Source organism: Pristis pectinata, chromosome 9 (assembly GCF_009764475.1).
Source record: "Pristis pectinata isolate sPriPec2 chromosome 9, sPriPec2.1.pri, whole genome shotgun sequence".
Lineage (NCBI taxonomy): Eukaryota > Metazoa > Chordata > Chondrichthyes > Rhinopristiformes > Pristidae > Pristis > Pristis pectinata.
The window spans coordinates 43,934,750-43,961,262 of NC_067413.1; the positions used below are offsets into that span (position 1 = coordinate 43,934,750).

General features: G+C 41.5%; 1 protein-coding gene across 1 annotated transcript; it reads left to right on the plus strand.

Moving 5' to 3' along the window:
- Positions 1-125: 125 nt before the first annotated feature.
- Positions 126-24,673, plus strand: znf706 (zinc finger protein 706). Its single transcript, XM_052023483.1, has 4 exons — positions 126-251; positions 21,314-21,450; positions 22,472-22,592; positions 24,426-24,673. The coding sequence occupies exons 2-3, from the start codon at positions 21,316-21,318 to the stop codon at positions 22,565-22,567; spliced, it is 231 nt and encodes a 76-aa protein (XP_051879443.1). The 5' UTR covers positions 126-251; positions 21,314-21,315; the 3' UTR covers positions 22,568-22,592; positions 24,426-24,673.
- The last annotated feature ends 1,840 nt before the right edge of the window (positions 24,674-26,513 follow it).

Sequence of the window (26,513 nt, forward strand, 5' to 3'; positions counted from 1 at the left end):
TTCTCACCGAGCCGACGAGCATGACGTAATCTGCGAAGGATGCGATTGGTGCGTTTGAACGGGGCGGGGCCAGGAGCTCTCCTTTTACGGAAGTTATTTCAGTTGGTCGCACTTTGGGGGAAGGGGGCGTGGCCTCGCCGTGGCTTGACATTTGTCTCGGTCAACCGGTGACGTTCGGTTTCCTTCCACTCAGTGGGAGTTGTGCTGCATCCACCGCAGTTGTGTTCGTGGGCTCATCGGAACCTAATTTGGTGAGTTATGCTTCAAAGGAAAGTGAAAAATGAATCATTTTGTTTGTTTAATTTTCATTAAGAAGCTTTAGTGATAGAGTGAGAAAATAGCCTCTGAAAGGGAGAGCAAGAATGGTGAAAAGTGTGGATCTACACTGGGATTTTCACTGAATTTGGTGCATGTGGGTTGAATGTTCCCGCCCAAAATGAGGCGGATTTAACACGAGTAGTTAAGCTCTGGGCGCACAAATGGGGAGGAGTTTCGGACTGTGTTGCCCTTTGATGTGATGAGCTTCCAATCATGTGACTGTTCAATCATGTTCAAACAATGTGACTGTTATGTTGTAAATGATGCATTCTCAAATAATTACTTCTTTGGTAGATGGATAATTTTCGGAAATTTCCCGGTAGTGGTCTCTTTCAATTATGTTCCTATTTTTAGTGTGTAAGAATGTAACCCTCAAAGTAACGTCATTTGCGGTTCTATATGGCATGAAAGGAAATATCAGCATATTTCTGGTATTGGTTTTCTCCTGCGGTCCGGCGTCCTTATGCGCACCGGGTGCAGTGATAAATGTCTTGAACTGTAATGTATCAGATTCTGTGTGGGTAAGGTGATGCCCCGATGTGAAGGCAGAAATAAGTACTCCATCTGCTTCACCGGTATCCTTGAGGGAAATAAGGTTGTTATCTCATCGGTTCCGCCAGCACGTGCTTGCAGAACTCTTGACTCTGAAGTTCCCAAAGAATGGTTTGTATTAAGGCTTTCGCTCAAAATTGCTCTATTACAACCTTGGGGAAAGTAAGGGTATTGGCTGAAAAATTGAGCCTTGGTATTCCATCTATGTAAATGCATTTCAAGAACGACCTGTAAAGGTCCCTGAGATGTATCTGTATTTTTGGAATGTGATGCAGAAATGCAGCATTATATAATCTGCCCACAAGATGTATGAATTTCAAGAATCATCCATATGTAGAACCTAATTCATAATTAATATGAATTAATATTTCATGTTAGCAGTTGGAAAAGTAGGAAGAACTTAAGATGGTCAATTACAGTTCTCAATTTTACTAAACAGAATTGTCACCTTCAGTGGTTCCATTACTTGGATGTTTCATTAGAGTGGTTTTATGTATGGCAAGATGCGTAAAGTGGATGTACCCATCCATTGCTGCATCAGAGAGAGCATCACTAAAGATGTTTTTCCTCTCAATTAACTAAGTTAAATTTATAGAAACCTTTTGTCTAATGGAAATCAATTTCTGTGTATCTGCTTGACAGTATTGGAATAAATTTCCACAGGCATTTTCCTTCTGACTACAGTCAAAGTAAAGCTTGCTTTGCTCATAAAAGCATAGTTTAAGGCACAAATGAAGCTATTTTTCTAATTGTTGCTGCCATCTAAAGCTCCGTAACATTCTCTTTTGCACTGCATATCAATCCACTTCAACACCTAACCTGACAAGGGAACTCTCGTCACCATTTTCACATCAGCCATGTACGTAGTTTTCAAATTCATTCATAATATGACAGACTCGCATTTCTAAATTTGCTTTCACTTCCATTTCAAGAAATCCCCAAATTGATTTACAGCCAACAAGTTGCCTTTTGAAATGCCACCACTATTGTAATGTAAAAAATGTGGCAGCCATTTTTGCAAAAAATGTCCATGTTCAGTAATGTGATTGAGATCTGCTTTTGTACATTGGGTGATTGGGGGGGGGGGGGGGGGGGGGGGGGGGGGGGGGGGGGGGGAGGGGGAGGGTGGATATAGTGGCCCATATACTGGAAGTAAAGTCCTTGATTTTGGTATTGGTTTATTATTGTCACTTGTACCGAGGTACAGTGAAAAGCTTGTCTTACAAACTGATCGTACAGGTCAATTCATTACACAGTGCAGGTACATTGAGTTAGTACAGAGTGCATTGATGTGGTACAGGTAAAAACAATAACAGTACAGAGTAAAGTGTCACAGCTACAGAGTGCAGTGCAATAAGGTGCAAGGTCACAACAAGGTAGATCATGAGCTCATAGTCCATCTCATTATATAAGCGAACCGTTCAATAGTCTTATCACAGTGGGGTAGAAGCTGTCCTTAAGTCTGGTGGTATGTGCCCTCAGGCTCCTGTATCTTCTACCCGATGGAAGAGGAGAGAAGAGAGAATGTCATGGGTGGGTGGGGTCTTTGATTATGTTGGCTGCTTCACCAAGACAATGAGAGGTAAAGACAGAGTCCAAGGAGGGGACGCTGGTGTCCTTGATGTGCTGGGTTGTGTCCATAACTCTCTGCAGCTTCTTGCGGTCCTGGGCAGAGCAGTTGCTGTACCAAGGCGTGACACATCCAGATAGGATGCTTTCTATGGAGCATCTGTAAAAGTTGGTGAGAGTCAAAGGGGACAAACCAAATTTCTTTAGCCTCCTGAGGAAGTAGAGGCACTGGTGAGCTTTCTTGGCCGTGGCATCTACGTGATTTGACCAGGACAGGCTGTTGGTGATGTTCACTCCCAGGAACTTGAAGCTCTCAACCCTGTCGACCTCAGCACCATTGATGTAGACGGATGCATGTACACCGCCCCCTTTCCTGAAGTCAATGACCAGCTCTTCTGTTTTGTTGACATTGAGGGAAAGGTTGTTGTCATGACACCATTCCACTAAGCTCTCTATCTCCTTCCTGTACTCCGACTCATCGCTGTTTGAGATGTGGCCTACAATGGTGGTATCATCTGCAAACTTGTAGTTGGAGTTAGAGCAGAATCTGGCCACACAGTCATGAGTGTATAGGGAGTAGAGTAGAGGGCTGAGGACGCAGCTTTTTAGGCACCAGTGTTGAGAATAATCATGCCAGAGGTATTGCTGCCTATCCTCACTGATTGCGGACTGTTTGTTAGAAAGTCAAGGATCCAGTTACAGAGGGAGGTGTTGAGTCCTAGGTGTCGGAGTTTGGTGACAAGCTTGCTTGGAATTATTGTATTGAAGGCAGAGCTGTAGTCAATAAACAATAGTCTAACGTATGTGTCTTGAAATAATTCTCTAGGATTCTTTGCTTACAGTTGAGAACTTGGTTTAATGTCTTATCCAAAAGGTTATGCTAATGGTAATTCAGTAAAGTGTAAGATAGATTTTTGTGCTTTCAAATCTCCAAAGTACAATAGGGCAAAGTGCTCCCAACAGTCTAGACTGATGCCTTGCATTGCTGTTAAGAAAGTGGTGATGAACCTCTTCCATGAAATTGTTGGATAACACAGGCAAAGGCATACCCAGCATAGCCCTCATCCTGATGGTTACCTTTGTGTGTAGGTGCATCAGGCTTGTAACCTAGGTATGCTGCCACCAAGTGTCACTATGTGCCGAGGTTCTACTCCCGTTGCTGTGCAATATCCCAGTCAGTTGTACATTGCCACACTACCTATCCTTCATGGAAAAAGTTCTTTCAGTAAAACATCTTGGACCACAAGTCCATCAGGCAACGGTCAGTCAGGAATGTCCTGCAGTCACTGGGACAAAGACACAATGGATCCTGTGGAATAGTTCCCTAAGCAGATCATCCAAATCATCTGGGAAAATGCCTCATCGCTAGAACTTGCCAACAAGCACCAAGATCTCACCTGGTGGTGGGAAGAGGAGCCCTTCCAGTCAGATCCTTCATCTGCAGTGAGAATCTCTCTCCCAATGCATGCTGCCCTCTGGATGGCAGCAATGAGGATAAAATGGTTGCCCACTCCTTTGCAGACTGTGTATTTGAAAAGAGAATCTGGAGAAGGATGCAGGGTGCCTTGTTGTGATTCATCCCAAGCAGCTGCGTAACAGGAAACACTCTAATCTTCTGCTCCCAGGGGTACACTGAGACAAACATCAAGTGCAGCTGGAAGATATCAATACAATGAAAGAATGCTGCTGACTGGCACGTACCAAGCTGCAGGAGTATGTTCTTAGAGATGTACTGTGGGGAAGGACTGCAATCTAGGGTCCTTCTGCCACTAGACATTGAGGGACTAATTCCAGGGTAGAATCCTCTCAAACACTTGAAGTTTATATCATCCTGGGAGGCCACATGAGTGGCAATAGTGCTATGTGGACAAAATGTGTAAACACTACCAATGTATAGAACTGATAACACTGAACGACACTGAGTGTAAGCAGTTGTGCACTCTTTTTTGTACTTGTATGTTGTTTTATAAAATTTATTTTTGGAAATTATAAAAACTGCTTTGAATTGATGTGAAGTAGATATTCCCATAATCCAGTCCCATGTGACTTATCTGCCATAGTGACGAGCCACATTCTGGCATGGCAGTCTCTACCCCACACTGAACATAAGACAGTGCAACGTTTGTGGCTTTTTGTTTTTATCTTGGTAGTTTATCAACCAACTGATTTCAGTTTCTCTCTACCTCATGTCTTCCTGAACAGTGATCATCCAGTGGACTTGCCATCCACAAGTACCTTTGTCTTATCATATTTGGCCTAGTAGTAGTAGAATGGCTTGTAATCTAGTGGCCAATTTGTTGTACAGAATATTTGTGGGAACACAGCTGTCATCCAGCTGATGAACATGGCTAATCCACTGCAAACATAGTAATGAATGTATGTCGATGGGCCAAGGCTGCTCCAAGATTTGATTGGTGACCTTGTCTTACAAGGAGATGCCAAACTGTATTTAAGCCTTTTCTGCTGTGGAGGACTCTGGGTTCTTCATGCTGTACATGTTGCTCCTAGTTGTCACTTTTAATCAGCTTGGGTGCAGTTGTTGTATTTTTGCAATGTACGTGCTGATTTCAGCAGCAAGTGACAGATTACTGGTGATTGTGGCACCTACTCTGAAGCTGTCAACATCCTCCAGAAATGTATCTATGATGATTGGTGATATGGTAGTATCCTGGGTTATGACATTCATCTTCCTATTGGTCGTTCTGTATTCTTTACAAGCATAAGTGTGTCTGCTGGAGGTATTGCTCAAAAAAAGGTACACTGAAAATCTGATGCACTTGTCTCAACTCAGATGGGCAAGACTTGATAGTTTTCCATCAGTTCTGGTGTACAGATGGAGACTACGATTGGGCTGAAGACATGTAACAGCAGCACAGTGATAAGGAATTGCCATAGTTGATTGGCACATTCTCACTGCATAGTGAGTTTTGATGTTGCTGAGTGCCTTCACATTTCAGAGGAAGTTAAATTCATGAGATGCTGTGAACTATCAGCAGCAGGAATAGTTTACCAGTCCCTAACATATATACCTCTACCATTACAGGTGGTGGAGAACGGAATAGCTAATCGGAGGCTTCAATGACAACCCATCTTCAATGATGGCAGAGCACAGCATTTGAATGCAAGACAGGCTTTAAGCATTTACAACAATGTTAAGCTAGAAATGCTAAGTAGAAGTACATCTTGTTTTTCTCTTGAGATTCCCATCATTGCAGAAGGTAGTGTTCAGCCAATTTGATTCATACTATTATGACATCAAGAAATAGCTGAGCGCACAAAATAAATCAGAGGCATTACAGCCTGATTACAAGGAGCCTGGTAAATCTGAAGCTAATGGTCATCAATGGGAAAACATTCCATTGGTTGGAGTTGTACTTCTCCCAAAGGAAATGTTAATTGGAGGTCAGTCATCTCAGTCCCAGGGAATTGTTGCAGGAGCTCCAAAGTGCTGTATTGTAAGCTCAACCATTTTCAGCTGTTTCATCAACAGCCTGCTTCCTTCAAGGTCAGAAGTGAATATTTGTGCAATCAGCAATATTCAATTCTATTTGCAACGGCTGAGTAAATGAAGCATTTATGCAGCATGACCTAGACAACATTCAGGTATGGGTTGATTAAGTGACCAGTGTCTGCTGTGCTACTTGCCTTAACTAACCTGATTTAAGTTCTGAATTTCTTTCCATTCTGTACTTGTAAATTTTTTGTATTATGTAGAAGGTCTATATTCAGGAACAGTGAATTGCAAAACTAATGATTAGTTCCATTATGTTTACCTTAATTTCTATAACAATTACTCCAGCATGTCTTTGGGTATGAGCCTTTTCCCATTTTTAAGGTATTGCCTCTGGGATACATTTCCATAGATGTTTCACCTTTCAGGACTTCTCCCAGATGTCCTTTGTTCATGTGTGAATTGGTTAATGAGGATAACATTTTCTGCTTCTATTCAACTGGAAATTTTCTGCCCACATATAATGAATGGGTGGAAAATCATAAGGAATGGAATGCAGATACAAACAAAAAGCACTTCTCTCCAGAAGAAATTGCAGGCAACCCATTTCTATCCCACATTTGCACTTTTGATATGGGTCACTGCATAATTATGAACTGAAACGCAAGGCACATTTTCCTAACACTTGAGGGTAACAAAACTAATGCAAGGATGCTGCAATACTGGTTGGTGATCAGCATTTTGATACACAGCAGAAGTATGATTGGCTTGATGCCATAGTTAACAACAGCGCATCCCTTTCTGATGAGCTCAACGCATTGTGCGTTTTGAACAGAAGGGGAGTGGATTGTCACCACCCACCCTGACAGCCTCCAGTGCAACTGAATCCGTGGTGACCGTCAAGGATGTAAGATCAGTCTTCCAGAGACTGAACCCGAGGATGACATCTGGCCCGGATGGTGACCCTGGCCGTGTGCTCAGATTTTGTGCTGATCAGCTGGCAGTGGTATTTGCAGACATTTAACCTCTCCCTGATGCAATCTGAGGTTCCCACCTGTTTTAAGAAGACCACTATCATCCTAATGACTACCGACTGGTGGCTCTGACATCCACCATCATGAAGTGCTTCGAGAGGCTGGTCATGGCACACTAACTCCAGCCTCCCAGACAACCTCAACCCACTGCACTTTGTCTACTGCTGAAACAGGTCTACAGTGGATGCCATCTTGCTGGCCAGACACCCATCTCCAGAGCATCTGGACAGTAAAGGCACCTACGTTAGACTATTGTTTATTGACTACAGCTCCGTCCCTAATACTAGAATTCCAAGCAAACATCACCAAACTCCGAGACCAGGGACTCAACACCTACCTCTGCAACTGGGACCTTGACTTTCTGACCAACAGACCGCAATCAGTGAGGATAGGCACCAACGTCTCCAGCACGATTATTCTCAACACTAATGCCCCACAAGGCTGCGTCCTTAGCCCTCTACTCCCTATATACTCATGACTGTGGCCAGATTCTGCTAACTCCATCCACAAGTTGCAGATGATACCACTGCAGTAGGCCATATCTCAAATGATGAGTTGGAGTACAGGAAGGAGATGGAGAGCTTAGTGACGTGGTGTCATGACAACAACCTTTCCCTCAATGTCAGCAAAACAAAAGAGCTGGTCATTGACTTCAGGAAAGAGGGCGGTGTACATGCACCTGTCTATATCAATGGTGCTGAGGTTGAGAGCTTCAAGTTCCTAGGAGTGAACTTCACCAATAGTCTGTCCTGGTCCAACCATGTAGACACTACAGCCAAGAAAGCTCACCAGTGCCTCTACTTTCTCAGGATGTATAAGAAATTTGGCATATCGCCTTTGATACTCACCAATTTTTATTGATGCACCATAGAAAGCATCATATCTGGATGCATCACAGTTTGGTATGGCAACTGCTCTGCCCAAGGCCCCAAGAAACTGCAGAGTGTTGTGAAAACAATCCAGCACATCATGGAAACTGGCCTCCCCTCCATGGACTCTGTCTATACCTTTCACTGCCTTGGTGAAGCAGCCAGCATACTCAGACTCCACCCACCTGGGTCATTCTCTCTTCTCACCCATCAGGCAGAAGATACAAGGGCCTGAGGACACATACCACCAGCCTAAAGGACAGCTTCTATCCCACAGTGATAAGACTATTGAATGGTTCCCTTATACCATGAGATGGACTCATGACCTCACAATCTACCTTGTTTGACCTTGCACCTTATTTGTCTACCTGCAATGCACTTCCCTGTAGCTGTGACACTTTACTCTGTATTCTGTTATTGTTTTTACCCTGAATGCACTGTGTAATGAATTGATCTATACGAATGGCATGCAAGACAAGTTTTTCACTGTACCTTGGTATAAGTGACAGTAATAAGCCAATACCAATAGTTGCAGTCTTTAGAGGCCAGTGTTTAGGATTTGGTCTAATTGCATGACCTCATTTTAGGATAATGTATCACTTAAAGTTAATAGAAAGTAAATTTGAAGAGCCATGTTAAAACCCTGTATGGAAGTTTATAATTTGCATTTTGGCACTCAACCCTTACTGGGGTTGGTGCATCTGCTATTTCAATGTCCAGGAGTTGGTTACAGTCATTAGTGCCTTACTACTTGAATTCAGCCTCAAGGTTATATTACCTTGATCACAGGATTATTAATAGCTCAATTTTCATGTAGTTTATAACATTAACTCAAGATTCCTGCAGTTTCCCTGGTTACTAGAAAATACTGCCTTGGAAGTTGGTCTCAAATCTTTTTGCCCATGAACTACAGCTGAATTTCATTTTTGGTAGTCAGCGGTAAGCTTTCTATCTTCTAGATCTAACCTTATAACAGAATTTGCTGCTGGCAATGAGCTCTCTGCACCAGTCACTGATGTACTAATCAGCCATCAGCTTTAACTTTTCTGGATCCACAAATGCCACGTTAGTGCCAGGGGCCATCTGATCCAAAATAGTGTCATCATATGTGGTAGCATGATTGTGCACAATGGCATGTGAAGAGTGAAAAATGAATCCTACTCACCCACACAACAGCTGATATTGACAAGTGGTTAAACCCAGGCTTTGCTGTCAAAGTAGAGAAACAAAGGACTGCAGATGCTGGAATCTGGATGAAAACAATGATGCTGGAGGAACTCAGCAGGCCAGGCAGCATCTGTGGAGAAAAGCAGGCAGTCAACGTTTCAGGTCAGGACCCTTCTTCAGGACTGAAGATTGGAAAAGGGGAAGCCGAATAGGTTATTACTGCTCTGCTTTTCCCTCCTCTGTATTAAGCTTTCCATTTTCCAATCTTCAGTCCTGAAGAAGGGTCTTGACCTGAAGCATTGACTGCCTGCTTTTCTCCATGGATGCTGCCTGGCCTGCTGAGTTCCTCCAGCATCATAGTGTTTTTCATTGCTTTCAAAGTTGTTGAGGGTTTTAAAATGAACAGTTTAATTGATTTATAATTTTAGAAATTATTCAATTTGATTGCTGAAAACACAAACAGTTAAACCTTTAAATCAGTTCCAAACTTCCTAACAAGGCATTTCAGTGCCGAACTGCTGGTTTCTCGCAGCAAGTTCTACCCCACTTGCTGTCATTTTAAATGCAAACAGTAACTTCAAGCAAACCCAGATACTAATTAAATCTTTAAGAATTTGCATGTTGATATGAGATGCTCCTTTCTGCAGTTATCTTCCCAAAAATGGCATCTTCCAGACTGACTCATGGTTTTGTGTTAATATTATTTACATGGTAATGTTTTTGGGGTGGCTTGCCTTCTGTCTCTTCATAATGCAGCAATAGGTCATAATTTCTACTGAATGACATCTTTGGGACTGCAGTTAATAAAGGCCAGAGGAATGCATTGGTCATTATTGATTTTTTTTTATTTATTCTCTTTCCCTGCTTCAATTCTACTTTTTTGTCATTTTTGGCTTCTTTATGCCTGCCTTGATGTTGAATTTGCTATTCCAACTTCCCATTGCCATTCATTCTGTGCCGGTCATCAGTCAATTACTCCCCTTGTTCACCTGCGTCTCTTTTTTGCATAGGGTACTTGATTATTTTAACCTTCCACTTGCAATGATTTCCTATGCATTGCTTAAGGAAAGTAAACCAATAAGTAGCATATGCTGTTTTCCCCCAGCCATGGTAAATTATGACTGAGCAGGTTTCAGAAAAACATCTGTTTTGACTGTGTTGTTACCTATACTATGGTAATAATACTGTCCTCAATGTTTTATTGAGATGGCACTCAAATATTGTCCTCTAGACTGAAGTGTACAGATTACAATCGTTAATGATCAAGGTTAATATGCTTGCTATTCTTCCATAGTTGATTTGGAGTTTTGTAGCCAGGTCAACCTAATTAAATTGAATATTTTCAATAGTGGACTGAAGTGCAGAAATATTTTTGCTCAAAGTTCTGAATCTTTAGCATTCATTTCCTCATTGGAATGTCGTTTCAGATGGTGTAGTCAAGACTGATTAATAAATTTTTGGATACTGAGGGAATCAAGTAAGAAGATGAAAGTGTAGAAAAGATGCTACCTTTTACATCCACATACTGAATGACACAACATGCTTGCAGGACCTTTCAGCTTTGATCATGTCCATTATCCTTGTTTAGAAGAATGACGGGTGACCTTGTTCAGACAAGAACCTGAGGGTGAGGGGTGCATGACAAGGTAAATGTTGAAGTGTTTTTAACCAGTGGGAGAGTCATGAACAAGGGGATGTGTCTGCAAAATAAGGGACTGGTCATTTAAAACTGAAGTGTATAGAAATTTGAGGATGATGAATCTCTGGAATTCTCTGCCCGAGTGGTTGGGGCCAGATCATTAGATATCTGTAAGGTGGAGAAATATTTGAAAGATTGAGGAATTGAGGGTTATGGGGATCTGGCACAGAAAAGTTGAGGCCTGCGTAAATCAGCAATAGTATTGAAGGGCAGGCTTGAGGGGGTCTGATGGTCTACTTCTGCTGTGTTTTCTTTGTTACTGCTACAAAAAGAAATGCCTGAACCAAATGCAAGCAGAAATCAATCACATTCCCAAAACCTGCTTTGCCATTTTAAAAAGATCATGGCTAATTCTCAATCAATTATACTTTCAACAGTGGAGGCCGTAATGCTGATCCTTGTATCACTCCTGAAGTAGCTGCCTGTTATCCAAAAAAAGATTCATTTATTGCCATATGGTTTGCCTTCAGCCAGTCTAATGGCTTGATGCAAGACCCTCAGTTTGGATCTTTGTTCCAGGATTTACTTTGAGGTCCTGTATTTTGACTCCTCCACTCTAAGCAAAATCTCCATTCCTTGTTCTACACATCATTGGTTCCTTCATTATTACTTGCGTCATTGAATCAAAACTGCTTAGAATGCTTTAGTTTTTGTTCCTCTACCTACATTTTTGTATCCACTTCTCTGGCTCAGAGGCTTCATCCTATACAATAGATCCTTTCACTTATCTTTAGAATTCCTGGGCTCTTTCCCTCTCATTGAAACTCCTTGATCTTTTCATTACAAATTGGCAATATGACATTGCCACTGTTTGCTTTTGTTTTCTATCCCACTCGCATGCTGTAACTTAACTCCTGCTAAGGACCAACCCTAACATTTTCAATAAATCTCACATGGATGGTACTACTGTTTAGTAAAGTGATCTCTACCTCAGGAAGGGTCTGAGAAATCATTGATTTCTCTGCAAGTCCAAGGTCCACCTTTTGAGACTCCCATTATGTGCAGTTCACTTCTACTTTCTTGCTGTTGGGGGGGGGGGGGGGGGGCATGGTGCAGGGATTGTCCACGAGCAGAACTGTCCTGGTAGACCATTCATTTAAGCCAGTTTGCTTTCTTCCTTCCCTGATCCCCATCCCTTTGATATTTAGAAAGTGTTTAATTTTTTCTTGAGCCAACTGTCTCATTTCCCCATGGATGTTCACTCCCTGCCCCTTGCTCCACCACCTCCCTCCTTCACCTATTTGAACAATTCCTCCTTTTGACTCCCTCACTTTCTCCAAAAAAAAGCAGGAGCTTCTAAGGTAAACAGCAAAGGTCAAGATGTGCAAGTCTTCTGTGGGATATACAAAATTTATTGGTTTTACTCTGGTCTTCCTTGCTGCTTTTTCTGCTACATCAATGGTTCAGTTTCTAGCTTTGCCAAACTGAAAAATGTCATTTACTGCCAATTTTCACCCTCCTGTTCTAATCTTCAAATAGTCTATCTCTGACCCTTTACTCTTAAAAATAGAATTTTAAGCAGATTGACAAATGATTCTGTGGACTTGTATACTGAATGATTATCACTATAATCACAACAGGAAATTCTCATGAATTCCAGTCTCCTTACTTTCTCTGGCGCTGTCAGATCTGTTCTAAATGTTGCCTTCCTTACCAGTGCTTTCAACGGTCTTTTCTCCTTGACAGACGATTTGCCTCGATCATAATTGATGAAGCCATTTCCTACCTTTACTTCTCAGCCCTTGTACTTTCCTTTCTCAAGATCAGGATAGGTGGTCTCATCATCTTCCACTGTATTTTGGCAGTCTAGTGTCATACAAATGTCCCAGCATGCCTAACATAACTGTGAGTGCAACTAGGCCTCAGATTAAATGGTGCACCAGTATCAATGGTGCTGAGGTGATGGTTGAGAGCTTCAACTTCCTAGGTGTAAATATAACCAGTAGCTTGTCCCAATCCCACCACAGACACTGGCCAAGAAATCACACTAGTGCCTTCACTTTCTCAGAAGGCTTCCTCAAAATTTGGCATGTCCCCATTGACCCTCACCAATTTTTATACATGTACCATTGAAAGCATCCTATCAAGATGCAACATAGCTTGATATGGTAATTGCTCTGGCCAAGACTGCAAGAAATTAGAGTTGTGGACACAGCTGAAACCCTCCATGGAGTCTGTCTACACTTCCTGCTGCCTCAGTAAAGCAGCCAACATAATCAAAGACCCCCCTCCCACCCTAGTCATTCTCTTCTGTCCCCTTCCATCAGGCAGAAGATACAAAAACTTCAAAGTGCACACCATCAGGCTCAAGGACAGCTTCTGTCCCACTGTTAGTCTTGAATGGACCTCTTGCACGACAGATGAACTCTTGATCTCACAATCTATCAATGTACTCTTCTTGAAATGATGAAAAACACTGCTGGAGGAACTCAGCAGGCCAGGCAGCATCTGTGGAGAAAGGCAGGAGGTCAACATTTCAGGTCAGGACTCTTCAGGACTGCTGAGTTCCTCCAGTGTAGTGTTTTTCATCTAAATTCCAGCCTCTGCAGTCCTTTGTTTCTCCTGTCTTGATATGATCGGTATGGATGATGTGCAAAACAAAGCTTCACTATATCTCAGTACATGTGACAATAATAAACTAATTACAATAGTGTTTAATCTCTCCTGCCCTCCTTGCCAACCTAGATGTTACTTTGTTCACTTACTTTCTCAAGTTTTCTATAACTTAATCTATATATCTCAATATATCAAAGATCTGTTTAGTATCTCAAACTTGCTTAGACCAGGATAAAATGTTGGCACAGCATCGTGGGCCGACGTGCCTGTACCGTGCTGTAATGTTTTGTGTTCTGTAGATGCTGCCTGACCAGGTGAGCATTTCTAACCTGTTCTTTTTGATCTGCATCCTCCTTTTACCAAAATGTTCTTTGTGGATGGAATATTTTCTTCCTTTGTTTTCCTGGGTCAGCTGATTTCAGAAAAGACTGATGGCATTGTAATTGGTCTCAATGCTCATGGGCATGAAAACAATTGCAGTGTCAGAGTTCTACAGCACAGAAACTGGCTCTTCATCCCATCTAGTCCATGCCACCTTCATCTTCTGCCTAGTCCCATCTACTTGCACCCAGACCATATCCCTCCAAACCCCTCCCATCCATGTACCTATCCAAACTTTTCTTAAGTGCAGGTTCAATTGTAATACTTACAATTGAACCTGCATCTAGCACTTCTGCTGACAGCTTGTTCCACACTCACACCACACTGAATGAAGAAGTTTCCCCTCAGATTCCCCTTGTATATTTCACTCTAGACCCATGTCTTCTAGTTCTAGTCTCACCCAACCTTAGGGGATAAAGCCTGCATGCATTCACCCTATCTATTCCCCTCAATTTTGTATACCCCTACAAGATCTCCCGTCATTCTCCTGCGCTCCAGGAAATAAATTCCTAACTTATTCAACCTTTCCCTACAAGTCCTCAAGTCCTAGCAACATCCTTGTAGATTTTCGCTGCACTCTTTCAAGCTTACTGATATCTTTCCTGTAGGTAGGTGACCAGAACTGCACACAATACTCTAAATTCAGCCTCACCAATGTCTTGTACAACTTCAACATAACATCCTAGCTCTTTATTCAATGCCCTGATTTATGAAGGCCAAAGTGCCAAAAGTGCTCTTTATGACCCTATCTACCTATGATGCTACTTTAAAGGAACTATGGACTTATATTCCCAGGTCTCTCTGTTCTTTTGCACAACTTAGAGCCCTACCATTCATTGCGCAAGTCCTATCCTGGTTTGACATCCCAAAGTGCAACACCTCGCACTTGTCTGCATTAAATTCCATCAGCTATTTTTCAGCCCATTTTCTTAGCTGGTCAAGATCATGCTGCAAGCTTTGGCCTTCCTCACTGTCTACTATGCCCCCCAATCTTGGTGTCATCTGCAAATTTGCAGATCCAGTTTACCACATCATCCAAATCATTAATATAGATAAACAATGGACCCAACACCAATCCCTGTGGCACACCACTAGTCACAGGCCTCCAGTTAGAGAGAGAACCATCTACTACCACTCTGGCTTCTCCCACTAAGCCAACATTGAATCCAATTGGCTACTTCATCCTGAATGTAATCCTAAACCTTCTGGACCAGCCTCCCATGTGGGACTTTGTCAAAAGCCTTGCTAAAGTCCATGTAGACAACATCCACTGCCTTTCCTTCATCCACCTTCTTGGTAACTGCCTCAAAAAAACTAAGATTGGTTAGACATTACCTACCATGCACAAAGCCATGTTGACTACCCCTAATTAGGCCTGAAATATTCAAATACTTGTATCCTGTCCCTTAAAATGCCTTCCAATAATTTACCCACAACTGACATTGGCTCACCAGCCTATAATTTCCCAGCTTATTCTTGGACCCTTTCTTAAACAAGAGAACAACATTAGCTATCCTCCACAACCTCATCCGTCGCTAAGGACATCTTAAATGTCTGTCAGGGCCGCTGCAATTTCTGCACTAGCCTCCCACAAGGTCTGAGGGGACACCTTGTCAGGCCCTGGGGATTTATTCACTTTAATTCACCTCAAGACGGTCCATGACCTCACTACTTTTGCCTCTGTTCTAGAGTCTGTGACCATCTCCAGAGTAAATATGAATGCAAAAAATTCATTTAAGATCTCACCCATCTTTCAGATCCATGCATAGATGGCTATGCTGATGTTCAAGAGGACCAATTTTGTCCCTTGCTACCCTTTTGCTCTTAATATTACTATAGCTATAGAAATCCTTGGGATTCTTTCACTGTCTGCCAGAACAATCTTGTGTCCTCTTTTTGCCCTCCTGATTTCTCTCTCAAGTGTTCTCTTGCAGTTCTTATACTCAAGTGCCTCATTTGATCCTAAATGCCTATACCTTATATGTGCCCCCTTTTTCTTTACCAGGGCCTCAATATCCCTCTAACTAAGGTTCCCTAAACTTGCTAGCCTTGCCTTTTATTCTAACAGGAACATAGTTTCTGTACTCTCAACATTTCACTTTTGAACGCCTCCCACATACCACATCTCTTCGCCAGAAAAGAGCCTATCCCAATCTACAGCTGCCAGATCCCTTCTCATGCCATCAGAATTGACCTTACTCCAATTTCGAATATCAACCCAAGGACCAGTCCTATCCTTCTCCATAATTATCTTGAAACTAATGGAATTATGATCACTGGATCCAGTGTTCCCCTACAAACGCTTGTCACCTACCCCGTCTTGTTCCCCAAGAGAAGATCCAGTATCACGTTGTCTAGTTGGGACTTCTACATATTGATTAAGGAAACTTTCCTGAACACATTTGACAAACTATTGCATCCAATCTCTTTACAGTATGGTAGTCCCAGTCAATGTGGAAAGTTTAAAAAAACCTACTATCACCTACTACCACAACCTTAATTTTCTTTCAACTGTCTGCTTTCTCTCTACAAATTTGTTCCTCTAAATTCCTGCTGACTATTGGGAGGTCTATAATATAGCCCATTAATGTGATCATCCCTTCCCACCCATATCACCTCAGTTGACAAGCCCTCCAGTACATCCTCTGAGCATTGCTGTGACATTTCCCTGATGAGTAATGCCACCCCTCCCCCTTTAATATCTGCTATGCTTTATGTTCATCTACTTTACCTACAATATTCCTTGCACTGAGCCAGACGCATCTCAGAATACTAGTCCAACGTGCTCATCAACCAATTGATTTTGGTCTAGTTGTACGCTTTACATCTACTTTCCCCACAGCCACGCCACTTGCTGCCCTGCCATTCTGGTTCTAGCAAACCTTCCCACAAGGATATTGGTCTCCCTCCAGTTCAGGTGCAAACCATCCCATTTGTACAGGTCCCACCTGCCCTGGAAAAGAACCCAATGATCCAAAAATCTGAAACCCTCCCTGTTGGACAATCTCCTTAGCCACATGTTAAACTGCACTATCTTTCTATTTCTTGCCTCACCAGCACATGGCACAGGTAGCAGTCCTGAGATCACCACCCTGGAGGTCCTGTCTTTTAACTTGGCACCTAGCTCCCTGAACTCTTTGCAGGATCTCATCACCCTTCCTGCCTATGTTATTGGTTCCAATGTGGACCATGACTTCTGGCTGCTCAACCTCCCCCTTAAGAATGCTGTGAACTCAATCCAGGACATCACTGACTCTGGCATCTGGGAGGCAACATACCATCAAGGAGTCTCATTCTCATCCACAGAATCTCCTATCTGTTCCCCTAACCAATGAATCCCCTGTCACTACTGCACTCTTCCTCTTCCCCACTCAGGGAACCAGAGACCCGGCCACTGTGGCTTTCCTCCAGTAGGTTCTCTCCTTCTCTCCCTCTGCCTCCTGCCTCCCCCCCCCCCCCCCCCCCCCCAACCCCACTCCATATCCAAAATTATGTACATTATTGAGGAGAGCAGCCACGGGTACCCTGTATTGACTGCCTATCCCCTTTACCTCTCCTGACAGTCACCCAGCTACCTGCATCCTGCAGGCTGGGTGTGACTGCCTCCCTGACTATCAGGAGAGAGAAAGGGGATTAGGCAGTCAGTGCTGGGTACCCCTATGGCTGTTTCCCTCAATAACAAGTATTGAATTTTGGATATGGCGGGGGGAAAGAGGAGAGAGAGAGACACACACACACACACACACACACACACACACACAACCTACTGGAGGAAAGCCACAGTGGCCAGGTCTCTGTTCCCCAGGTGGGAAAAGAAGAGTGCAGTAGTAATAGGTGATTCATTGGTCAGGGGAACAGATAGGAGATTCTGTGGATGAGAATGAGACTCCTGGATGGTATGTTGCTCCCTGTCTATCATCTCAGTTTCCCCAAATGATCTGGAAATCATCGAGTTTCAGTTCACTGACACAGTCAGTAAGGAGCTGCAGCCAGATGCACTTCTCACAGGTGTAGTCATCAGGGACGTTATCCTACAAAAGAAGCATACCACTGCCCTGACTGCCATTTCACTACTCTAGCTGTGGAGCAAGAGATTGTGGGGAGGGGGGGCGGAACCTAACCTTAGTCTCCACTCACCAAAGCCTCCTGAACCAAAGCTGAATCAATGATAACAGCAATATAAAACAAAAACCTTACCCATGCCTTCTCTCTGAAGCCCTTTTTTAACCCCTAAAGAGCTGCTTTCACTCTCCAAATTTAGGCCCCTTACACTACCTCTTCATGCCAAAGCCTCAACTCCCCACTCTAACACTGTTCACTCACACAATGGTCTCTCCATTTGACCCTGACTTCTTTTTATTGGCTGTGTTATTTAGCTAATTAGCTAATCAGCTATTAACTAACAATTTGCGGATGTGCCAATTGTAGGGTCCTGCTAAGTGAAATCAACAAGCCCTGAGACTGACCTGCTTGAAATTTTAGCCTCTTGCTCAGAGTCCTTTCTCCTGCTGAGTGAAATCAACAAGTCATGCATCAAACAAGTTTGTGCTTCATTAATATGCATCAGCTTTGGAGCTGGGGTGATGAAAATCTCGGTGAAATTTGTGACTGACATTGCCTTATTGATTTCTGTGATACCAAGCTATTGCAAATTAATTACCATTTGAAACTATATCCCAACAGTGAGTGTCTGTAGGAGGGGAGAAAATTGGGGTAACCATAAAGATGTATCTGTTGTACTTGATTTCTGTGAGATGCCTGCTTCTATGTTCAAGTAGAAAGGCATAGATACTACCAAGATCATGGATAACTTAATGTACCTTCAAAGTTACTTCTGATATAAATGGAATTGTAGGATTTAATTTTAAAATGGATTAATTCTAAAATTATACAAGTCCACTTTCATTCTTAATATATTACTTTATTTTCAAGGAGTAAATGAAAACTTGCCAGAATTACAACTTTACATATTTGCACTTCCATATTACAGTACAAATAACTTGCATGTATTTAGTTTTTCTAACATGGGGAAAATATGTTGTACTTCAGAGGTGAAAGAAAACTGGGGCTTCAATCAAAGCAGCTGAAATTAGTATTAATAAATGGGTTGGTTAAGACATTGAAGTAACAGCTTATCAAGAGATGATCATGGCAGTTAAGAATGGCTGACAATGGCTATGTTTAAACAAGGTTTGGAGTTCTGAGGAACAACCATTAACTCTAATGCTTCAATTTATTTTCCTTGACGTACCTCAAATTTAGTTTTCTTCAAGGTTACAATGCCCTTATTGCTTTGAAAAACCAACAGATGAGGTGGAGTAATAAAGATCAAAACTTCAAACATAGTAAATCTTTCTGCTGTCTTAAGAAGTACCTTTTCTCATCAGTCTGGCTATTTTGGGGATTTTGTATATTATGTTTTCATTACCTGTCTTTTTTTTCCAAACCTCATTGCTTGTGTATTAAATAATGAGCAATTTTGTTGAAGTATGTTGCCTTTCCAGAACAGAAGCTGTTGAAATTAATTTGAGGACCATCATAAATGTACTGGCTGCTTGATGATCTTGGCTGATGTATTACTTCTCCCACATTTGGTGATCAGAGGCTGTGTGGAGTGGAGTTCCACAGGGCTTGGAGCTCCTTATTGAAGTCCAAATGAAATTAATGGTTTGAATTTAAAAGTGAAAAATGGTGATTAAGTCCACAGATGATACCAAAATTGACTGAAAGGTGGGAGGAAGTTGTCAAAATGATCTGCTTAGTTGGACAGAAAAGTAGTAAATGGATATTTGTCTGAATTGAGGGGGCTACAATTGAAGGTGCCAGGCAAGGCAATAAGTGCATAAAATGGTAGATACAAAAATAAAATGTGGAGGAATGAAGGATCTCATGCACAGAACATAGAACAGTACAGCACAGCATGGGCCCTTCAGCCTACAATATCGTGCCGAACTATATGGTCACCTCCATGATCAATCTAACCCTTCCCTCTTGCACAGCCCATATCCCTCCATTTTTCTTACTTCCATGTGCCCATCTAAGAGCCTTTTAAAGGTCCCTGTTGTTTCAGCCTCTACAACAACCCCTGGTAGCGTTCCAGGCACCCACCACTGTGTAAAGAACCTACCTCTGACATCTGCCCTAAACATTCATCCTCTGACCTTAAACGAATGTCCTCTGGTATTGGCTATTGTCGCCCTGGGGAAAAGTGCTGGCTCTCCACTCTATCTACGCCTCTCATAATCTTATACACCTCCATCAAGTCGCCTTCCATCCCGCGTTGCTCCAAAGAGAAAAGCCCTAGCTCACTCAACCTCTCCTCATAAGACATGTTCTTTAATCCAGGCAGCATCGTGGTAAATCTCCTCTGCACCCTCTCCAAAGCTTTCACTTCCTTCCTATAATAAGGTGACCAGAACTAAACACAGTACTCTTAAGTGTGGTCTAACCAGAGTTTTATAGAGCTGTAACATTACCTCACAGCTCTTGAACTCAATCCCCCGACTAATGAATGCCGGCACACCATATGCCGCCTTATCCATCTTATCAACGTGTGGCAACTTTGAAGGATCTATGGACTTGGACCCCAAGGTCCCTCTGTTCCTGCACACTGCTCAGAATCCTGCCATTAACCTTGTAATCCACCTTCATGTTCGTTCTTCCAATGTGTATCACTTCACACTTTTCTGGATTGAACTCCATCTGCCATTTCTCTGCCCAACTCTGCATCCTGTCTATATCTTGTTGTAACCTACGACAACCTTCTATACTATCCACAACCCCTCCGACCTTCGTGTCATCCGCAAACTTACTAACCCATCCCTCCACTTCCTCATCCAAGTCATTTATAAAAATCACAGAGTAGGCGTCCCTGCAGAACACTGGTCACTGACCTCCAGCCAGAAATACTCTCCATCTACTAGCGTCCTCTGCCTTCGGTGGGCAAGCCAATTCCGAATCCATACAGCCAAGTCTCCATGGATCCCATGCCTCATGACTTTCTAGATGAGCCTACCATCGGGAACCTTGTCAAACGCTTTACTAAAGTCCATATACACCACATCCACCACTCTACCTTTTATCTCTTTGTTTTGTCACCTCCTCAAAACTCAGTTAGGCTTGTGAGGCACGACCTGCCCCTCAAAAAGCCATACTGACTATCCTTAATAAGATTATGCTTCTCCAAATGCTCATAAATCCTGTCCCTAAGAATCCTCTCTAACATCTCGCCCACCACTGACGTAAGACTCACTGGTCTATAATTCCCAGGATTATCCCCATTACCTTCCTTGAACAAGGGATCAACATTACCATCCTCCAATCTTCTGGTTCCACTCCTGTGGTCAGAGAAGATGCAAGTAACATTGTCAATCCCCCAGCAATCTTTCCTCACCTCCCACCCCCAACCACCCCCCCCCCGCCCCACCCCCGCATATGGGACATTTTCACCTATCAGCTGAGATAAGTACAGCAGATGCTATAGTTGTATGAAACATTAGTTAACCCAATAGTGGGTACACCATGCTTCAGGAAAATGGCTGCGTTCTATCATAAACTTCAATCTATGATTTGGGTGGAATAATGTTTTTTAACTTGTTTTATGCTTGGTTGACTGGACGTTGCTTGTGAGAAGTGATACCTGTGCCGTTAGAACTATCTATATGCCTATATGCAGCTAACCAATACAACAGCACTGATTATTTTATTGTCTACTTAGGTATGGCTCGTGGACATCAGAAGTTTCAGTCTCAGCAGCGGAATGCAAAGAAGCAAGCTGAACAGAAGAAAAAAATGGGACATGATCAGAAGACTGCTGCAAAAGCAGCTCTTGTCTACACTTGTTCTGTCTGTAGGGTAAGGGGAGCTGAGCATTCTTCTGAGCAGCTCTTCCTCTGAATTTAGGACCTAATGAAGTGTGACAACAATGATATAAATTAATCTTAATGGAAAGAATGGCAAATATGCCTTTTGGACTAGAATCTAGACAGTTAAATCCATGATCAAATCTGTTTTGTAAGTTAGGTTTCTTTCACTAGTTCAATTCTAAAACATTGTCTTTCAAAAATCTAGAGTTTTAGTTTAAATATAATTGTACACCAATTATTAATTTAGAATTCCCTGCTTGGGCTCTGATACAAAGCCAATCTCTTTTTATATACAAATTTGTCATAAGACTTTTAATTCACTTCAATATTGGCTATCCTTTAGTTCTCAAACCATAAAATATTGCTGGGGGAAGTTATTCAACATGTATAATTCTCTATTTCAAAAGAAAATAAAGTGATTAAGAATCTAACTCAAACTGAATGAAACTGCATTTGTGCAAATGAAGACACTATGGCAGGAAGTAGACTTTTCTGAAGATGGAAGAGCTGGTTAGTATTCCTTCTACTCAACTAGTAAATGAGACCATCTAACCAATATACAGCATATCGGACAATCCTGCTGTCTTCTGTATGGAAGCACAAATTAACCAAACTCTTCAACTGCCTAATCGAACAGTAGCTGATAATAGGTACTTTGAGGTTTAAATGTGCTCCACTGAAGGAACTTCTATTTTTAATGTATCAATTTATCTTACACTGCTACACCACAAATGTGTGTGGAAATGTCTTAAAGCATGAGTTTCTCTGAACTGCAATAATTCTTGCAGTTTGATACATTGCCCTTAACTGGTGTTGATCAAGGGAGAAATGTTGAACAGAACTCTTGGAAATCAATTATAGCTTTTATAAATCTTGCAGTAAAGATCGGCTGCATTAAAATGGGGAAAAAAAACAAATGTTTGAAATTCTGATTGGTCGTAACTCTTTAAATTTTGATCTAGCCATCTAGTTTTGTTTAACAATTGTTTGATTGTAACTTTGTCTGTTAGACCCAGGTGCCAGATCCCAAAACATTTAAACAGCACTTTGAGAACAAGCATCCTAAAGCACCAATGCCACCAGAACTTGTTGATGTACAGGCATAGAGACATTGTCAACTTGTTTTTTCTGGTATGTACTGATTTGAGATTTTATGTGACTAGGTGTCACTCCACATCCTGTATTTGGATCCATATAACCAAGTTATTTATAGTGAGAGAGAGGGGGTGGGGAAAATTCATGAAAATAGTGCATTCTGCAATAAAAAATTTACCTCAAAGATAAAAATATGATCCATCAAACAAGTATCAATCTTGATTAAATCCAATTCTGTACGTTTACTGTGATTATCCAGTTTGCAGTGTTCAGCACTGGAATCCATTGACATAATGTGGAAGTCCATTTGTATTGGTACTATAGGCAGGCATTGTGCAAAGCTTGCGAAAAAAGATACTGCCTGCAGTGAATTCTGGAAAAGCCCAGATGTAAGCAGAAGCTTCTTTGGCAAGATAACACTATATTTAATGGGAAATCAGGCTTGACTAAAAACAATTTGTTTTACAAAGATTGGGATACTCTGAGGCAAAAGTTTCAGATTGAACCAGAAATCTATTATTCCCATTCAAAGTACTGAACTTTTAAAACTAGATAGCTTGCAATGATTTCCAGCAGTCTAAAGGTGTGTTACACTAATCTGATTGTTTTGTGGTACTTGTTATCTTTGCTTAGTGATATGAGGTGCTCTGTTTCTTCCACTGCTTTCGTATCCAATGATTTAAGTTTCTATGAGGGAGACCTTTTTTTTATGTCACCACATTATTAGCCTGACCATGGATGTTGGCAACTACAAACGGTGGTTTGGGGCCGGGCTAACTATTCTATACACATGAAGATGGCAGAATGCTGACAGACCACCTCCATTTGGAAATCTGAAGTTGGGACTCGGTCATTTAACACCTGAGACATGGCTCTATTTTAGTATTTAAAAAAAAGACCAAATCCTGCCACTGTTTAACCACTCAAGTGCTTAAAAGTTGTTCTCAACATTTCTCCATCAGTACTTTTGAAGTGTTTATCCAAACTGGCTCTAATCAAATAGTGTGGAAGAATTTAAAGCTTTAAAGTAGATTATTTTTAATTGTAGGTGCATAAATTCAAACTGGTGGTGATTTGTCAATTCAGTAACAAATGGGAAATGCTCCAAACACTGATTTAGTTAACATACTGGAGAGAGCAGATGAGTTAATATTTAGGACAACATTTTGGTGGCTTATTTAATCAGATTGCACACTACATGTAATAGCTAACATGACCAGTGGTAGAACCCTTGCCATTACAGCTGGAGATTATGGTTCAAATGCCACTTTCAGAACTTGAGCACATAATCTGGACTTGCTTCAATGCTGCATTGTTCTGAAGTGTTTTCCACTGATTATCTGCTAGTTTAAGTGGACTTGAATCTCTGCAGGATTCTAAGTATTCAAACATTTCTTACTAACCAAGCATAAAGATATCATGTCACATCTTGTTTGTTCATGATTTTTGTATGCAAAATGGTATATTTATATAATTGGCCTTTTAAGTATTTCAATTGGCTCTGAAATGTACTTTAAAGTAATATGAGACTGTACATGTTTTTCAGTTTGGTGTTATATAGGACTTATAAATTTGTGAATGTTGGTCTTTCCACTTGTCCATAATACAATCTATGACTTTTAAGCTGGATTCCAGCTGAAAGGTAAAATTTTAAAATTGAAGTTTCAGTTTTAATTTTTTTGCCTTGTCCTACCTACTTATTTAAATTCTCATTCATGTGGTGTCTGCTAGAGTTTGCCCATGTATAAAGACAAATTGTTCATCCATGCACAATATTAAGAATATTTATGAAAAATGTTTTGCGTTAGTCATACAACCAACATCCTTTGCCTTTTTACACTCATGAATTTCTTTTTTCTTTATATGAAGACTGCAAGTCACTCATTAATGCTTTGTCCTGGAAGAAGAATCTGCAGGCGCAACCTAATGGTGACCAACTATAGCAAAGAAACTACATGTGAATTGCTTTCCTGCCCTGTCTGTCTCCTAATTCTATCTGGGCCACGGGCATACCCACTCTAATGCATTGTTGAAATTTTCGATTATTGTAAAGAAATTTTTACTCATAACCAGTCATTGTGTATAATATTTAATAAAATAATGACTTTTTTACAGCAGTCTGAAAATGTATTTCTACTATTTCCAATAACCTGGCACTCTTGCCAAAGAGGCAAGAAAAGTGGCTAAGCAAAACAGCAGTTCTGATAAAACAGAAGTGAAGATTTTAATTTTTGAAAACTGGAGTTGTGTTTTTTTACATAGTTTAAAAATGTTTAGCCTGCACCTCCTTTCTCCCTCCCTATCTTCATGTTTTTCTGCCCCACCTCTAACTTTTTGCTCAGACTACAGTGGCATGCAAAAGTTTGGGCACCCCTGGTCAAAATTTCTGTTACTGTGAGTAGCTAAGCGAGTAAAAGATGACCCGATTTCCAAAAGGCAAAGTTAAAGATGACATTTCTTTAATATTTTAAGCAAGATTACTTTTTTTAATTTCTATCTTTTACAGTTTCAAAATAACAAAGGGAAAGGGTCTGAAGCAAAAGTTTGTGCACCCTGCATGGTCAGTACTTAGTAACACCCCCTTTGGCAAGTATCACAGCTTGTAAACGCTTTCTGTAGCCAGCTAAGAGTCTTCCAATTCTTGTTTGGGGGATTTTCGCCCATTCTTCCTTGCAAAAGGCTTCTTGTTCTGTGAGATTCTTGGGCCGTCTTGCATGCACTGCTCTTTTGAGGTCTATCTGCAGATTTCCGATGATTTTTAGGCCGGGGGACTGTGAGGGCCGTGGCAAAACCTTAAGCTTATGCCTCTTGAGGTAGTCCATTGTGGATTTTGAGGTGTGTTTGGGATCGTTATCCTGTTGTAGACACCATCCTCTTTTCATCTTCAGCTGTTTTTACAGATGGTGTGATGTTTGCTTCCAGAATTTGCTGGTAGTTAATTGAATTTATTCTTCCCTCTACCAGTGAAATGTTCCCCGTGCCACTGGCTGCAGCACAAGCCCAAAGCATGATCGATCCACTCCTGTGCTTAACAGTTGGAGAGGTGTTCTTTTTATGAAATTCTGCACCCTTTTTTCTCCAAACTTTCCTGCATCCTCACCACAAAATTCAGCGTCAGAAGTTTGCAGAGGAACATCTAAACAAGCCTGATGCATTTTGGAAACGAGTCCTGTGGACTGATGAAGTTAAAATAGAACTTTTTGGCCGCAATGAGCAAAGGTATGTTTGGAGAAAAAAGGGTGCAGAATTTCATGAAAAGAACACCTCTCCAACTGTTAAGTACGGGGGTGGATCGATCATGCTTTGGGCTTGTGTTGCAGCCAGTGGCACGGGGAACATTTCACTGGTAGAGGGAAGAATGAATTCAATTAAATACTAGCAAATTCTGGAAGCAAACATCACACCGTCTGTTTAAAAAAAAAGCTGAAGATGAAAAGAGGATGGCTTCTACAGCAGGATAACTATCCTAAACACACCTCAAAATCCACAATGGACTACCTCAAAAGGCATAAGCTTAAGGTTTTGCCACGGCCCTCACAGTCCCCTGACCTAAAAATCATCGGAAATCTGTGGATAGACCTCAAAAGAGCAGTGCATACAAAACAACCCAAGAATCTCACAGAACTAGAAGACCTTTGCAAGGAAGAATGGGTGGAAATCCCCCAAACAAAAATTGAAAGACTCTTAGCTGGCTACAGAAAGCGTTTACAAGCTGTGATTCTTGCCAAAGAGAGTGTTACTAAGTACTGACCATGCAGGGTGCCCAAACTTTTGCTTCGGGCCCTTTTCCTTTCTTGTTATTTTGAAACTGTAAAAGATAGAAATAAAAAAAGTAATCTTGCTTAAAATATTAAAGAAATGTGTCATCTTTAACTTTATGCCTTCTGGAAATCAGGTCATCTTTTACTCGCTTAGCTACTCAGAGTAACAGAAATTTTGACCGGGGTGCCCAATCTT